This window comes from Aethina tumida, chromosome 1, assembly GCF_024364675.1.
Source record: "Aethina tumida isolate Nest 87 chromosome 1, icAetTumi1.1, whole genome shotgun sequence".
Taxonomy (NCBI): domain Eukaryota; kingdom Metazoa; phylum Arthropoda; class Insecta; order Coleoptera; family Nitidulidae; genus Aethina; species Aethina tumida.
Genome location: NC_065435.1, coordinates 72,379,079 through 72,397,155, shown reverse-complemented (window position 1 = coordinate 72,397,155; position 18,077 = coordinate 72,379,079). Strand labels below are relative to the sequence as shown.

At 35.2% G+C, this 18,077-nt stretch overlaps 1 protein-coding gene across 3 annotated transcripts; it reads right to left on the bottom strand.

The window, feature by feature from the left end:
• Positions 1-3,553: 3,553 nt before the first annotated feature.
• On the bottom strand, positions 3,554-16,906 carry LOC109609275 (runt-related transcription factor 2). Of its 3 annotated transcripts, XR_007547054.1 has the most exons (7): positions 16,724-16,906; positions 14,610-15,156; positions 10,122-10,235; positions 7,348-7,467; positions 4,491-4,700; positions 3,733-4,431; positions 3,554-3,681 (listed from the first exon to the last, which is right to left on the bottom strand). XR_007547054.1 is itself a non-coding variant. In XM_020025916.2 (6 exons), exons 2-6 carry the CDS (start codon positions 15,028-15,030, stop codon positions 3,794-3,796), a joined length of 1,503 nt encoding a protein of 500 aa, XP_019881475.1. In that variant the 5' UTR covers positions 15,031-15,156; positions 16,724-16,906; the 3' UTR covers positions 3,554-3,793. The 3 variants fall into 3 exon arrangements, 2 of the variants coding, with proteins under 2 accessions (XP_019881475.1, XP_049817524.1); XM_020025916.2 differs by having other exon boundaries at positions 3,554-4,431; XM_049961567.1 differs by having other exon boundaries at positions 3,554-4,431; positions 7,348-7,452; positions 16,724-16,905.
• Positions 16,907-18,077: the final 1,171 nt, after the last annotated feature.

The following is an 18,077-nucleotide window of genomic DNA, read 5'->3' as shown; positions in this document are numbered from 1 at the left end:
GGGTATTACACATTTTGCAGGAAAATACAAATTATAATCAAGATTTTTTTATTGATGCTCATTATATTGAATAAAAAAGAAAAAATTTTTTTAGCATTAGTTTATTGTATAAAAAATTATGACAATGTCGTGATATCTTTTAAGTTTCAATTTAATTTTTATAACTTTATAATGTCCTAGACATTATAAAGTTACAAGAGCACAATATACAACACCCAACAAACATATATTCATAACATAAGAGTTATTCATAGTTGTTAATTAAAAAATATATAATAAAAAACATATTTATTATAAAGGAATATTTAAAGGAACTTTTACTGAGCTTCGCTGCTAAAATCGATAGCACCGAAGAAGCCCGAGCAGGTCTGGTTTTTCATGCGTCCGCGACCCGAGGGTTCTTTCAGGCGACTTTTATAAGAAATCCTCCTTCCCTTTCCGCTTCTGGCGGACCGGTCCTGTAAGAAAACAACCGAAAACACTTGAAGTTTTAAGGGTTGACACTAGAAAGCGCTGTCGTGCCAGAAAAACTGGCACGGTCGCGCTCTCGAGCTCAGATTTTGCGGTTTTCTTTGATATTTGAACTGTTTTTGATGTTGCCCGTCGAAATTTCCTGCTTTATTCCGCTGCCTCTGTTTCTGGAAAATTTATTAATTATTATTTCTTGCTTGAATTTCTTCTTTGCGACATAAATGAGCCCTTTGATGTGAACCAGGAGATTGGCATAGGGTTTTCCATATTTATTTGCGAAATTTCATCTGTACTCCTTTATTTAAAAATAATTACAATTAATTAGCCCAGCTATTTCGAGTGAAAATGGATCAATACTTTTGTGAAGTGAACATTTTCAAGGCAGGTTACAGTTTAACAAAATTAGCAAAACTCTCAAAAACTTTTGTTCTGGATGTTTTAGCATGAAAGTAAATAATCAAATCAATTAAATCTCGAAGCTTGCAAATTTATTTTTGTGCATTGATAGTGTGGGTGGATTTTTTTTAAAACATTTCAGCACGAAATAAAACATTGAATTCACAATCAATCTAAACAACGTAAATCGGCAGCTTTCAAACATTCAGAAACAGGGTGTTCGTCCCGTGCATAAATAATACAATAAAATCATTGGCGATGAAACGAATTTCCAAACAGCGGACGCATCACACACATGCGGAGTGTAATGAAATTGGGAAGCGGGGATTTTACAAAGCCCTCTCCTACCGGCCTAACTTTGGTTGCTATACGGTACACCTGCCACCGCTAATTAGTAGCCTATAATGGCTATCCAAATGTCGATTTAACCTAATATACTGCCTATTGCGCTCACACTCGCCCCTGCAAAATATCCCCTGGAACATGTGTTCCGTAAATAAATGCAATTTATAACAATAGGAAAAACAGGACAAACATGCACAGATAAATCTTCAGCTGATGTGTTAATTATCTCAAACGTCGAAGAGACCCACCGCTTCAGTTTCGCAAATTTATCAACATCCTTTTTTCAATATCACAAAGCAGTTTTTATTATTCCCGGAGTCTCCTTGGATAATTTGTTTTGTACTTTGTTTGGTTTGTAGTGCAATACATTAATCACCGACTCGTTCCGAATAAAATTGTTCTAATGTGTATATTTGGGTAGGAAGAAAGTTCTGAAACTCGTTCCAGTAAATTTATTCGCATCGACTTGAAGTTCGGCAACCATCCACATACAGTTGATAGCAAAATGTTCCTAGTAGTTAAATAAACAAATTGCCCCCGAGAGCAATTATGTGTAACATAATCAGATAGAAAGGCGCTCGCGAAACTTACGACAGCTAAGACATGCGTTGCGTTCCATCCCCCCAGGGGCCACTAATAACGTCATAATCTTGATTAACACATACGTGCTAGTAGTTATTTTAACAACCCTTCGCTTAAATCCTTTCCTTAGTGCACAAAGCCCTTCCTGCTTTCGGGGAGATCGCGATCTATTACTTGGAATCGTAGTTCAGGCTATAGTCAATAATTTTGTGGATTAATCATTTTCGACATAATCATATTCAAAGTTTCTTTATGATTATTGGAAACATCATTAATAAAAATTCGCCAATTGCAAAAATCAAATTGAACGAACCACTGGGTCAGTGCATTGTCGTGATAAAAGAACTGCAGTTAATGAAAAAAGTTTGTCCCATAAATGTTTTGTAATAGGGAAAACTGTTCAACTAACCAATTAATTAAAAGTTTCAAATCAGTCATGTAGATACATGAAATTCTCTCGTCTTACCATGGAATCCTAAGAGACCTTTGTAGTATTTAGATATTCATTATCCAAGCATTCTTCCCAGTTTAATTTTCGGCCAGCAAACATTCCACAGTTAGCGAATTCCTTTATATATTTTTTTAAAACTTTCCTTTTATACCTACATTTTCTGTCCCTTCTACTTTCAACCACAAACGGTCAATTTTAGTAAAAGTTCCAGAACATTATTTACAGAGAATTGTACGCGCCAGTGTTTTACTTCGTGTTCTCCACTTTTCAGGGCCGGTTAAATTATATTTTGCACTTATTTCAGGTATTTGCCATTTTATTTTCTGAGACTATCCCTGTTATTTAGCATTTGTATTTTAACTTACCTTAAATGTTCGGAAACTATTAAAAAATATTGACCAAAAACCAACCCTTTTACATGCTGTATAAGACTACACTAAACTTCTCTTCGATTGATACCAGTTTTAATGTTTATCACATTTTAAAATTAAGTCTATTAAAAAAATAATAAAAAAGCGATTTGTGATTCATATTTAAATCATATCAAATTATGAACTTAATATTTCAAAAAAAAAAAACACTTGTTAATATCAGAAACTTAAACTGTGCCAGTGCGTCACGTTTTTTGAGTTAATTTTATATCTGATATTAATATATTTTGCAAATTATTACTTACCTTTATTAAATTTTATGATAATTTTGGATATGGTGAATAAAAAAATCAAATTTGTCTTGTTAAATTTATTTCATATCGTTGTTATATTACATTCTTCAACAAAAAATAACAATTAAAGGTTTTTGTACAGGAAACTCGTACCATATTTAAAGCGTTATCAATTTACACAGTGTGATTTAAAAATACAAGCATTGTTGATGTTTAGTATTTTTAAATGGTTATTTACAGGACATATTCACTAATGATAGATTGCACAATGTTTTATTCACTTTTAGTTTACATTTTATACTTAATAGTAACATTTTATAATATATAATTTACAATGTCTCGTTTAAACAACATTAAAAACAAAAACAAACACGGTTTATGTTAAACATAAAGAACGAAAACTTGTAACTATATATACAAATTTAAATCGATGATCGATTATTTATTATTATATGTAAAATCTACAATACACACGTTCTTGGATGAATATCTGCCTGCAAAACACATATTCATGCAAGAGCCACTGCTTTTTGAGCAAACAATCCGTGAAACTGAATGAATAATTGGACGAGATTTATTATTCAAATTAGCGTTTGAGTGGCGTTTTGGCACATTTACTGCTATCAACTAGTCAGCAAGACATATTCTGTTTTTAAATTCGCAGTTTTATTCATTGGTCAACTGAACCTTTTTCAATATTTTTACCCGGACAAATTTTCAACTACGGATACATGCACAGTTTTATCAACAGCAAGTGTTTGTATTAAATGTGCTGCTAAACTATTGCAAATATCAGTTTTTTACAAAAAAAAATCTAACATACCAAATTGCATGTTTCCAATCCACATTGAAAAAACTGCGACGAAGAACCACGTGGTTTGAGTTTAATAGGGCCTCCAGACGACGGCGTCGCCGTTTTGAGCGGGCCCCCTGGGCCCTTGGGTGCTGAGCCCCCTAGTGTGACCGTCGTCCTGTCTGTTGGCGGCGGCCGCACACGTGCCGTTATTCGACAGGAGCAGATCCGTACTCCCATTCATCTGTCTCTGGTTGCTTGAGGACAAATGATCCATTACGGTCTGTATGTCGTTGTGGTGGGTCTGGCTCGAATGGTGCGTGTGTAACGAGTGGAAGTTGTGGCTCTGGTTGGCGGCTGAATAAAGTTGAGAATACAACAAGCCGGGCAGCACTGGATAAATGGAGTTGTTGCAGTTACCGGAGGAATAGGAACTCTGCGGCATGTTCTGGTGCAGGTTGAAGTTCGTCGTGTTGTTGACGTGGTTGACGCCCGGAGCGGTTTGGGGGGTGAGCAAGTCGTCTTGGACGGGACTCTCGGCGGCGCTCGAGTTGTCCGACAGACTTCTCGGTCCGGAAATCGCAAAATCTGTCGTATGATTGGAGGAGTACCGCGGCACCAACAAGGACGAGGAGTGTGCCGGATTTAGAGAGTGGTTCGTCGTGTGATTTTGTGATGTCACTAAGCCCAGATGTTGATCCAAATCCGTTGCCGAAGCATCAGGTATCACTGAAACGAAAACGTCCGCAGTTGGCAGATGTCCAAGGCAAAAGGACGAAAAGACTTACGTGAACTAACAGTGGAACTGGTGGTAAAGGCATCTTGTGTGGTGGATTGGTCGGGGGCGCTGCCCGAGAACCCGAGGGCTGGGGTGTTGAACTGGGCGGCGGGCGCCGCACACGAGCCCAACGTGCTTGGCGTGAAATACGGGGAATACGCCCCGGCCGCCCCGTAGCCCCAATGCGAGTTCGTGCTACTTAGTCCAAATTGAGGCATATCTGTGCAAGAACAAATGATGATAAATTTGAAAAATTGTATAAATGAATCCAACTACAACTGTTTACTTTTATGTTTAAATTAAGAGATTAAACTAACAGTAGGTATAATGATATGAATCATTATGGCATTATTAGATTTGCAAATATTTTAAATTGGTTTGCTAAATATTGGTGCAATTGAAAATCAGTAATTCGGCGGATCATTACGCTGTACTCCGGTTTGGGGTTGATTAATTTATCGATCTGACCGCATCACTTTAATTATGAATTTGCGGCCGGTTACGCACAGCAAAATAATTCATAGACACTTGTGCGTCCAACCTAAAAATTTCGCTTTTGCGTGTAACAAATCCAAAGTGAAATTACGACCTTTTTAGGCGCAATAATGTCGGTGAACGTGAAACAGACCGGTTTGATGGAATATCGAGTAATTTTGACAGAACGTCCTCCCACTCCAAAACCATCTGAACTGGAATCGTTTTTTTACAAAAGCCGTATTGTCGTCCGCATGTTATTGAATCCAATGTTCGGCCACAAAAACGAATTAATTGCTTTTTACTTTGCTTGCTTTTCAAACGGTTTGTTTTGTTTAGTGGTATCCGAATACACACAAATTATTGTACACAACTGCAGGGACTGAGTTACAGCTGGATCTCTTTATTTACATGTTCACGGTTTCGATGTACGTTCGATATTTTCGATATGTGAATTTATGGTTAATGGTAGTTTATTGTACTATTTGAACAACAAATATTATATACATTTTGGTATAAATTTGTACAATACGCGGTGCTGTTTAAAGTGTAAAACCTCAAGCAAATCTCTTTGGAAAAAAGAGTTGGATAACAACTTCAAAGTTAAAATGATTTCCACAAATGACAAAGTCTAATCACGAACAATCCATCTTATTCCTTTGTCAGTTTTAAGTAGCACGCGAACTAAAACATTTAATGAATATAAATATATTTACCAAAACACTTGTGCATTTCAAATCAGTTTATTCCTTTATCCTATTTACAAGGATAACGAATGAGTTTTGTTCTCATTTACAATGGTATTCCCAAAAGTACTATAAAAGGGTGGAGTCCTAAATTAAATTAAACCTTATCCTTTCGACATTCAGTTTTTAGCAGTTAGTTTTGCTCCGATTTTTGAATTTTAATGCAGTGGGAACGGTTAATTAAAGGATTTGTATGAATGTAAAGATTTCTGCGAGATTATGAAAGTTATAATTGAAACTTCCTTTGTTATTTTACTTTTGCTGAAAGTTTTACTTTCAAGAAGAATATCGAGGATAATTGGCAAAATATTCTTCTTAATAAAATACCTCAACAAAGAGATTTTGAATAAATTTAGATGTTACGATTATTTTTACATGATACTCTAAAAAGGGCGCAATCAAACAATGGCACGAATATTATAGTTTAATGTTTCGAATTTTATTTTGATAATCGTGTTAGAATCATACTCATACTCAATCATAAAATAAAAAAAAATAATAATATCTTGTCTAAACTTTAAGTTATTGCAATTTTAAGCACAAATATTTAAGAAGACTATCCAACTACATCGTCTAAAAATGTGCGAATCATAGATTTAAATACTTTCTTAATCAAGTACCTTAAAAATTGATTTGTGGTTGCAATATTCTATAGTGAATTTGCACATAGGTTTTCATTGTTTGGTCATACAAGTCGTGCTTATGAACTAAAGAAAATTTTGCCATGATCACTTGGCCGTGAATTACAGCGAGGTTCATGCCTAAACAAATAAAGGCAACCAACTCGTTTGGATTTCTGTTATTAGTTACTTCAACAAATTCAACAAACCTCTAAAAAGTCAAATCCAATAATGATCAATCTATTTACTAAGAATGATGTTTGTTAATAGTTGGGATTTCTTTCTCATTACGTTAATTATTGGGGTTTACTAAAGTATGAAAATCCTCATTATGTTAATTAAATACTCGAGGACGCTATAAACTTTTTTTAGTACATATACGAGGCAGCATCTAGAAACTCAAATTAAGTGGACAAGTTGTTACACCAAATCGTTGCATAATATGCAGCAGCTTTAGTTCGAAATTAACTTCCTACTTAATGGAGAAGTTGTGGCCGTCCTATAAAATAACTAGCTCCTACTGGATTTTTACCTTTTTAACTACAAGAGAGGTATTTTTTAGAGAACACAATTTTGGTGTATATAAATTTTAATTGAAATAAGTAATGATTATACATATTTAATGAATATACTGAAGAAGGACAAGAGTTTGGATCAAGGGATCAAGGGATCTAATTTTGAACTTATATGTTTATTTTATTTATGCATTTACTGTTATGTTTTTTTTTTCTATTTTATAATAAAATCATAATAAAGAAGTTATAATAAATAGTAATATGCGAAAATTTTGAATTAATTTATGGTATTTGAATATTCCGTACCCATATTAATAAGATATACGGAAAGAAAAAGCAATGTAATTTTATATTAATTCACTTTTTTATTTCACGAAAGGTTCCTTTACGACGTACCACCATTTGTTTGCGCCATTTTTGGAACATACTGTTAAACTATTGTAGTTGTTCTTTGAGTTAAGGTGCATAGTTAAATTGTGGACGTAAAATTAATTTGTTGGAAGGTTACTTACTATTGCAATTTCCAATCGGGGGCATCCTGAAACCTGACAAAGGGTCCGAGGCGGCGAAAGGGAACGGCCTCTGTCCGAAGGCAAAGTGAAATTGTTGTTGTTGTCCTAGAAGAGATAGCACTATATTAGAACTGACAACTGTCCTGATCTAGGCTTACTTCACAGTCAATATTAGCTTAGCACCAGCAACCGATGATTTCGTAGTATGTGCATTGATTAACTGATTGACAATCATTTTACGTTATATAAAATCAATTAAGCGTATGTTATTTACATAAAAAATTTGTTACAAAGTTACGTAAATAAACATAATTCCTGCAATAATCCCTAAACATAACAATTTTATATTATAGAGGTAGAATTATTTATGTTTGACATTTATATAAAAAATTATTTTGTTATAAAGTTGTGTAATTAAAGAGAATTCATACAATAATGATTTTCCGTTGAACATAAAATGCGTTGTAAATTTAAAGACCAGATGGAATTTTATATTAAAACGTCACTTGCAAAAACAAATCAACATCACCAATATTTTCCCCAACAAAGCATTAAAATTACAATGGTGTGACATAATCAACCATGTAAAATAATTACTGTAGCAGAAGCCGGAGTGGAAGAGAGACAGACAGCGACAAGCAGGAAAACTGTTAGCAGGAAATGTAATTATTTCCTGTGAGTATATATTAATTAACGTCTGCAGCAAACTGTATCAGCAGGAGGTGTGACAAACGTACAGTACTATCAGGACGAAATGTTATAGGAATATAGCATTTCTGGCGGGGCCGGCAGGATTTTCAATGCGACATCTGGACGCTTTCCTGCTGACATGTATTAGATTAGGGTGAGAATCCGGACACTTGGCGGATGAAAGGTTTTTAGTGCTGCTACACGGACACTTTTTTTATCGGGCGGATCTGTTAAAACTCATTTTCGGTAGGATGGAAACTTATTTCCTGAAAAATTAAACGCCTCCATAAACTTTTAAGGTAGCTCACTTTATATTTATTTTATTTTTAACCCATTATTTATTTGTCAACTGTACTTTGAATTTTATATTATAAAATGATTTTTATTTTCGCCAATTCCGTCTCGTGAATTTCCTTACGATTGCTCAAAGTACCTAATTGTATATTAGCCCTTTATAATAATAAGCCAAAGGCAGTATCAAAGTACATTTACCATGCCCTTATAATATCAAGCGCTCCTTGCATTGCCTTTTAAGGTTAAGTGAACCAATATTGCAGGAAGTTTGCAGGAGTCGAGCAGCAATTTCGAACAAACTAGCACAAAGTTGTGTCTAAATGGGGCCTCGCCGATATTCTCTTCTAAGACTTGCGGTTACTTAATGTTGGCTCCGCAACTGAACGAATGATTTATGCGAAAATGGCCGGAGAAAAGTCTGCAACGGCAAAAATCCATCTCAAACGTTAACCGGTTTAATTAATTCCTAATTAAAACTTGCAACAACAAGCGAACATTTAATTGTCTTCATTACAACGACGTATTAATTATATAACGTGGCACAAAAATACAGGGTGTAATTTTATCTGGCGGAATTAATTACACGTGAAAGAATTCTCTTAGATTCCTGTCAGACCTGTTGCTTTTGTTAAGAAAGTGTGAAATCCTGCGGATTCTTGTCAAGACGCGACCCCAGTTTGTCTTATTTACTTCTCCCGCATTCCAGGCTCATAAGAATTTACTACCCAAAAACGTTCGACGATAAATCACCGGGAACATGCTGCTGTCTCAGTTCAGCTGTTGGATTATAAATAGAAAATATTCTTGTGAGAAATCTGCCTGTTTTTGTGCGTTTCATTCTAGTAACTTGATGTATTGAGGGGTGACATTATAATACTCAAAACAAAGCGATTAACTTAACGTAAATAAAGTGGGGTTTGAAAGAAAATGTTATCTGAGAATTTTGAGAAAATACAAAAGATGGTTTATGGTTGTTTCTAAAAATAATAATTTTTCCACTACTGTACTGTTGGTTAATTAATAATTAAAAGGTCTTCATAGAAAAAATTAAATACATTTGACAAACAGCCATTCGTAGTAGTAAAGTGAATATTCATCAGCAAGTTGAAATTTCCCTAAATTTGCTCTAAAACTCTTCTCTGGAAGGGAATTAATGAATTGAATTGGTTGATTAATTAATTACAACTAGCTCATCTGTGTCTGTTTCACGAACCCTTTGTCCCGTCCCCGTTCCCGTTCCCGATTTCCCTCGTCGCTCTGTCGTATCTTGCCTGGCGAGGATACTCAATTTACATCAATTCAAGAATGTTAATGTGTGGGTGGACTGCATGTGACAAATGCACATCGACTTAACTCGGACTACTTTGTTTAGTTCCGCCAGTTCCAACTTATTTAAATGTCGGGTTAAAATTATTGGGGGGAATGGGAAACACCAGTAAATCATTTAACCCGTTCATTTTTTCCGAACAGACTGGAATTGAATGTTAGGAATGGTTGCAGGATAATAAACTGGGTATTTTTAGAACACCCAACTGAGCGGCATTAAACATTATACCGACTTAATAATTTTGTCGGTTTCATCTTTGAAATGGATACTTAAAGACGGAGCCGCTTGCAATCAAAACTCTGATACAAAAATAAATGCTACTTCCAGAGAATATTAAAAGCAACTTGAAAAGAATCGAAACAAAGCCTGTCTCATTTTTAATAGGATTATTTATTTAAATTAAGCTTTCTCAACCGGGTGGTCTTTAGCAAGCAATCGTATTGTGAAAAAAGATCATACTCACTTGTCTTAGATCTCGGTTCACGTGGACCATCCACCGTCACTTTTATCGCCTTATTGTATGTCGCTACTTGTGGGGGACTGGTCGATACCATTATTGTTAATGTGAAACTTTTGCCTGCAAACAAAAGAATATCTCTGTTAATGTATTTAATTTGTATGTGACGCTTTTGCCGTTCGTTTCGAGACATTATATTTCAAAGCCATTAAATTATTTACGACAATGTAGAGACGAAAATTGTTCCTGAAAACAGCACTCGGCGGTGGGTCGTTTTTGCGGGAACGTACAGACACCACCGCTTCTATTTCTGTGCCTGGCACGAATAATGGCGTGATCACTTAACCCCAACACACAGATACTTGTGCGGTGCGCCGTCGATGTTATGTCTATCTAAAACCATATGCCATGTCGGTGTAAAACACCGACAAACACGCTACTCGAGAAATCGAGTTTAATAAACCGGGAATATGTAACAGAGATCCTCCAGTCATACTAAGAAACACAAAATTATAAAAACATTAAGTTGGAAAGATAGAAAATGTAAATTGTGCGGCTAAATAAATTATGAAACTTTTTGAACCCTGTTAATTTAGAACAATCTCTCTCGTTAAAACGCTAATGAGAATTCTGGTCGGTTTGAATTTTTTATCCGATATGGCCGGCCGGCTAAACTGTTTGAAACATTCCTTTGGAGTGCTAACTGGGGCCGAAACCGAGCCAGCAACCCACATATGACCATAGGTCACACTCTCTGACCAAGCAGACTAACCAACTTGGTGGACCTCACTTACGCCGAACTTGTTTCAACAAAATCACATGGAATTCGACGCTTTCATCTATTCATCACTTAATAATTCATGCACAACTCCATATAATTAGATTGAAGGGAAATAAAAAAAAAAACAGACGCGCAATTAGCTTTTGTTGACCGCGCGGTGTAATTAATTGAGAAATTGGACACGTTAAAAAAGAGCCGAGTAAAAAATCGATGGACGTTTTGTATTTAAAGCTAGTGAGCACACGGTGGTATGTTTGAGGCATCACACAAACCCTAATAGCCGGGGTTAAACACATCAAGTAGTGTGCATTTTTCACCAAAAGCTCACCTACATGCCCACATTGCGCCGCAACGCTCATGTTAAGCACCACTGAAATAAACTCATGCCATGGATTTTTGCTTCCTGTTGTTTTGTTCCTTCTAATCGGACGAACGTTTTTTGTTACGACGGGATTTTAACAATTGCATTTTTTCACTCGTGACTATAAATAATACCATTTGGTTACTATGGAAATGACACATTCAAAAATAAACTCTCAAGCGACATATACATTACAGCTGAGTAAAAAACTCTTCAAGTTCACATAATGTTGTTTGATATGATTCGTAAGTTTCCCAAGGTTTTTCTTCAGAACACAGATGAAGAGTGTCCAGACGATTGTCCACAACCCGATAAAAATGAAAGATATCAATACTTTCCGGATGAACCTGATGACGACGAATTGAAGGATCCACTGGAGACACTTAGAAAGGAGTGCAGTCGTGAACCTCATGGTGAGCAACTTGCGAAGAGATTGTTGCAGTGTAACGATAGAGTAACCAATATTACCACAACCGAAACATGCGTGGAAGAACTTATTGATTTCATGCATTATTTGGATCATTGTGTTGCTGAGAAGAATTTATGGAGTTTTTTGAAGTAACAGCTTTTTAAATATTTGCGCACTACTGTGAAAATAAAATAGTATTCAGCATCTAGAGTTTTTCAACTTTTCCACTGTGTTGTTTTGTTTTTAAAAATAGTTATGAAGATTAGTAATGGTACAACTTGATAACTATGATAATTTTATAATTAAATAATATTTCTTTCTTTATGATGGTTGATTTCAATTAGTATTAAAAAATATGGTATTAAACCAGATGTCAACTATTTGTCAATAACTATATTTGAGTAAATTTTTCAGTATTCTATATTCATCATCAAATTAGAAAAGTAAATTAAGTTATTGCGTGCAGTCTATTAATTAATTAACCTGAAAATAAAATAACTATGCATATGTATGGTCATACAAAAATTCAGAAAATAATGAAAACAAATTGAAACAAACAGAGGCTTGCCATTTATTGAACTAAAACAAATTTAAAACGTTAATAAACAAAATAAAAGGAAACCTCAAAAGCCGCTAAATCATACAAACAGGGAGCAGTCACTTATAAAAGCAAACGTTAAACTGCGCTTAATCCCTGTTCAAACTTTATTTTTAAATTAAATCCAATCGTTCGCAGTAGCGAGACCGAATTTTCTTTTGCGCGAGATGACGAGAGACGGAAAACGCGGCAAAATTTCCAGACAGCACCGACAACAAGTTTATTTTACGGCGGATTAACTTTTATAATCTGTTGACACTTTTCATGACAACGTCGGATTAAAACCGCCGAATTTCCTGGCATCATTGTTTTGCGTTTCGTTTCGGATCGCATGATTTAGTCCAGTATAAGGGCTACACAATTGGGATGGAAACTCATTTTTCATCTTTTACTTAAGCTCTTTTTAAAAAATGAACTCTTTTTTTAGTCAGATTATTGTTGTTACAGTTGTATTTTCGTCATAATTATTAATTAATTAAAATTATTAAACTATTATCAAAATCCTCTCTTGTCTAAACTAAAATGGCGCATCCAGATTTATTCGAATAATCACTGTGCAAAAAAGTGCTCATTTTTCATTTTTTTCTTATGCACTTTTTAAAAAATGAACTCTTCCTTTTAGTCAAATTATTGTTGTTTACATTTGTATTTTCATCTTAATTATGATTAATTAAAAAACTATTACCAAAATCCCCTCTAGTTTAATCCAAGATGGCGCATACAGATCTATTCGAATCATCAAAGTGCCAAAATATTCATGTGTACTTTGAATAGATGTTTTTTTTTTTTTTGTGAAAATCTAATAAAATATAAACGAATATATTAGTAATTAAGGGAATGCAAAAGATTTTCATCGAGTTCAAAATATTTCACTTATCAGAAGATGCCTTTCCCAATAAATTGTTAAAATTCTTAATAATGAACATAGTCATTAATGGATAATCGGGTGAAATATTTTATGAATTCCGGTCTGAGCCATTAATTAATACCCACTTTTATTCGTATTTCTAAGACGTTGCACACTTTATAACCGCCAATACTTCGTCTAAATTGTTATAGTTCGAAACTCTGGAAAGTCGATTAATAATCACTTTTATCCAGTTGCGTGATTAATCTTTGTCATATTACGCGTTAAAGTATTAAGTAATCCTAGAAATTCATCTGGAAATCACCTCTCGGATCATTTCCCGTGCTCAATCCAAGATTAGCAGGTGATTATTTTAAGCAACACTAAGAGACTGAGTATCGCATCGTGTTAATTACTTCTATCCCCCTTTCGCAGATTCGCCAGGATAATGCCAAGAACTCGAAAACGGTTTTAAGACGTCTACGTTTGTACCTTTGGTCTGAATAATTTACTGATTGGGTGCAATATTCAATTTTGCGGCTTCCGCGATTATTGCATAATTAATTTTTATGAATTCGGGCAATTATTGAGCGTTTTATTGTTAGTTATTGAATTTTAAAAATGAATGACGTATAGTGTAGAACGAATTGAATATTAATAAACAGCATTTGGTGCATTTTAATCTGGTTACGTATTTCCGTATAACAAGACAATCAATACCATATATAATATTATCAAATGTAATTTATTCTGTTGCGTTCAAATGTCACCGAACCGCAAATTAAAATTACACATTGGAATTCGTAATTAATATAATTTACAATATTATTATTACTAGCGCAATCTTTACGGGGTGTTAATGGGTATTAATAACCCTTTGACTTTCGGACTTTTCAGTGAAATGCACTGTAATTATGTTAGTTTGATATTGCATGCTGATATTAACGCCATTTTGCGTGCATTTCAAATGCATTTTGTGGATCAATGTTCGAATATTATAGTCTCTATAGTGCAATTTTGTTACTGTCGCAATGAATTTTCGCTGTGAAACCGTTTTTGCTATTCCCACACGAAGGTATTTCGCGTGTGTGATATATGAAACGATGGGGGTGTCATCCGTCTAATGATTTACTTGTTTCACCACGAAAATATTATTTTACAAAACAAAGACAAGTACAATAGTTTTTGTGTTTCTATTTTAAATTGATTATTATCCTTCATCAAACTTATGTGTTGCATATAAAATGTCTGGCAAAATGAAGCAGAAGCATATTCAATAACAATATTTTATGTATATCATTATACATTATATTATATCTCTTCATTTATGTGCTGTTTTCCTTCAATTTAAATGTTTCAATTTCTTCCAATATTTAGAGAATTTTATAGTTTCACTTTCATGTATAGTAGAAACATAACTCTTCTTTATTCTTGCAAATTAAATGAGGAGGAACAGGAATGTTGGAGGTGAGTGTCTTCCTTGAAGCTGGATACTAACCTCTCCCGCTTCTTCCGACGAATCGAAGATCATTGAACTTCGCCACTTGGTTCTTCATCACCGCCGTTGAGTTCCTCAATTCCGCACAGTAGTTCTCATCATTTCCCGCCCGCACTGTCACCACAGTCCCGTCACCAACGTCACCCAATGCGACGACTTTGAACGCCACCGGCAACGTCTTGTTGCTCCGCCAATGGGGTGGCAAAACTGTACACACGAACAGGGGACTACCGGTGCGTACGAGCTCGCCCGGATGTTCCGATAGGAAGTCGTTTAGAGTTCTTTCGGCCAGGATATCAGAGGTCATTTTGGTGTAGGTATCGTTTATGATGTTGGTGCCTTCTGGCGACGAGGCAGTGCCAGTGGCCGTTTGGGTGTTCGTCAGATGCATTGTCTCGTTGCTGGACCAATCACCGTACATATAGGTTAAGCATTTAAGGTTTTTGTCATTCGATGTGCCTTAACGTCGATTTATTTTGTTGGCTAGTCACATTTTGGCACAGGTTTAATGCGATGACGTCCAACCATTCCTCACACTACAAAGAACCTGAAACAATTTTAATTTTATTGATTGTCCCTACTAATCAAAAATAACTAATTAAAAAAACTGTTTAAAACCTTATAAAATTTTGTGATATCTTTATATTCTTATGTAAAAGTTTTGTACTAATAACTTAAACATCAAACTAAATTTATAATGTGTATCAAACATTGAAGCTATTACTGGCAGACAGCGTCCAATTTTGGACCATCACCCTCGTATTGTTATCATCGAAAATGTATTTTTACATACGGATCAAAGGGCGTATTTTCAAAGGTGAATTAACTCAAAAAACGAATGTAAAGCAAATATTTAAAACGGGCAGCTGGAAACAATGCCGAAACTATGAATGCGAGTGATTAGATGGAGCGTCCGGCGCGCGATGTCCCCATTGTCAGTTTCCGACGGTCAAACACAAGTGCTTATTAAGTGGACCGGACCCTGGAACAAGAAAACTTGTCTCCCCTTTTCATTAACTATTCTCACATCGATGGCCGTTTGTTGGGTGACGTCCTCCTTTGATCGAGTTTTATTTCCACGACGCTCCTAATCACACGGAGAAGTTTATGACAACCTGAATCTAGGCGAAGTTAAGTAAGTGGATTTAAAATTATGCATTTTATGGTTCGCCATCTTGGATGTTAGACTTCAAAAATGAATTAACTTTAATTTAAATTCGTTTCTTTCACCATTTGAAAATTTGGAAATATTCGTTATGGTGCAAAGCAGGGGGATGCTGTACAATTCAATAAGAAGTTTGGATTAATGGAATCTTTAAGTATCTTTCAGTTCTTCGCCAAAAAACCTAATATAAAGAACTGCAAAAACACTTCTATCTCCGACATTTTTGGCAGCTTTTTCACTTCGCACATTAAAAATAAATAAAATTATTAGTCAATTTAGGAGCATTTTTAAACTTAAAAAAGTACTCCTAGAGTAAATTCAATGGTAATTTAGTAAAATACTAAATACTAAAATAATCTTTTAATTAATGTTGTTGCTTGGAAAAAGTGTATTTATTCTATTCGAAAATTTATTTTAAAATTTTATGGCGAATAAATAATATTTCAAACTGGTTTTTAAAATAAGCAATAAAGGGGTAAGAACCGAATGGTTTTAAATAACATGTTCGCTTAAAATGAATTATATTCCAATTTGAAATGAAAAGATATTTATTAAAATATGTAAATCATTGAGTTTCAAATTTCATCGTTTATATTTCTTGCTTTAAGTCACATATTTTTTTTATTTCTTGACAATTTTACTGCTGATATCCTTTGGTAATTTTTTGATAAAACTACTAGAAATTTAAATTTGATCCTGCAAGGAATTTTGTTTTAAACAAAAAAGAGGTTAAAAAAGAAGTTAATTTTAATTCGTTTAATATTATTAGCGTGTAGTTTTAGATTGGCACAAAATTTTGCTTTATAGCCACACTAATGAGTGTCACGTTAGCCCGACAAATCCCCCAAGGCATTTAAACGTCGATCACCACAAGCTGTCCAGTTCAGCAAATAGCTTTAAATAAAAAATGTGTGCGTGTAAATTTGGTTGTATCAATGTAGTGACTTACCTTCCTTTTTCCTGCGAATAAAGTTGTGTCAGTCTGGTTGCACAAAAACAAAAACACGCACAGTGCGGGCTTTCAGGAAACGCACACAAAAACAAAAACTCACACGTTCTCTTTTGGCGGTAACCTAGCAACGTATGACGTAATGTCAACAGTTTTTTCAGCAATGAATGAATGAAAGTTTTTAAAAAGTAGTAGGGGTAGGATGATCACGACGAAAGGGTGGCCCGCGGTCGGGTGGCGCGTTATAACAGGTGATTTGCACGCGGCACGCTCGCGTATTCCGTTTGGAGTTCTTGAGCGGATTGAGTTAGAGGAAGGATTGTTAAATACGTTTCCATTTGAAGATGGTTTAACAACTAACTAGAGTATAGCATTCGTCCAAACACATGTTGGCAACTCCGACGGCCCAAAACGGAGAATGCTTCTGTGCTTCTGTTTCAGTTAGACCAAAGATAAAACCATAACTAACACACTGTAAGTATGTTCCTGATTAACTGATTCGAAAGCGCGTACGTGCGCACCAAAAATAAGCATTCACCCCAAACGTTAGATAGAGACATAGTGATGCGAGCACGTTGCCAAATACTAGTAGCAACAGCGGCATGATAACCCTTTCTCTTATCACACGGCGTAAAATAGGGATAAATATATACAATCGCAGCCGACTAGAAAGAGACGAAAGGGCACTAGATTAAAACAGGAGCGAAGGGGTTAGGTTAGGACAAAGCACACTACATTTTCGTATATTAAAGTTAGACAGAGAAACTCCTGTTTGCGGTCAGAGCAGGCAGGGCTTGGTAAGCGAGAGCGACGGACTTATGCGGCGGCCAACCGGCGCGAAGGGCGCAGCGAAAGCTCGCGGTTTTTCAGCCGCAGACGGCTTTGCGCATGAGCCACATGTGTGTTTTGTGTGCGATGGACTACAGATAAACGCGTGCCCGTAAAGGGGATGCTTTCACGATGGTTTCACCAGGATTGTCCTATGGTTTTCGCCATGCTAAACGTGATGGTTGTGTCTAATTTGTGGTTTGCGATGTTATTATCGGACGCTATTTGTTTATTAATGTTGTCCGGACCGGACACTTTTCACTTTTTGCCATCGCCTTTTTTTTTTCATTCGATTATGCGGATTATTCGCCACGATTCCACTGCTTTTAAACACTTATTTGTCATTCCACTTTTTGCTAACCCCAACTAATTTGCTACGTCGGTGATTTTTAATGCCATTATTAACACTAAAACAGTGTGTTGATTCTGAATATCGATTTATTATTGTTGTGGTTCACTTTAACATTTAAACGATATTATTGTATAAAACCGTGTTAAATATTAATATTTTCCTAGCTTGTGTAGA

Bases quoted from the DNA above. Each gene is read 5' to 3' on its own strand.
- LOC109609275 (XM_020025916.2), bottom strand. From the start codon at position 15,030: ATGTACGGTGATTGGTCCAGCAACGAGACAATGCATCTGACGAACACC. The intron at 10,236-14,609 runs GTTAGTATCCAG...TTTTGTTTGCAG, and splicing joins CGTCGGAAGAAGCGGGAGAG to GCAAAAGTTTCACATTAACA. The intron at 7,468-10,121 runs GTGAGTATGATC...GTTCTAATATAG, and splicing joins TGAACCGAGATCTAAGACAA to TGCTATCTCTTCTAGGACAA.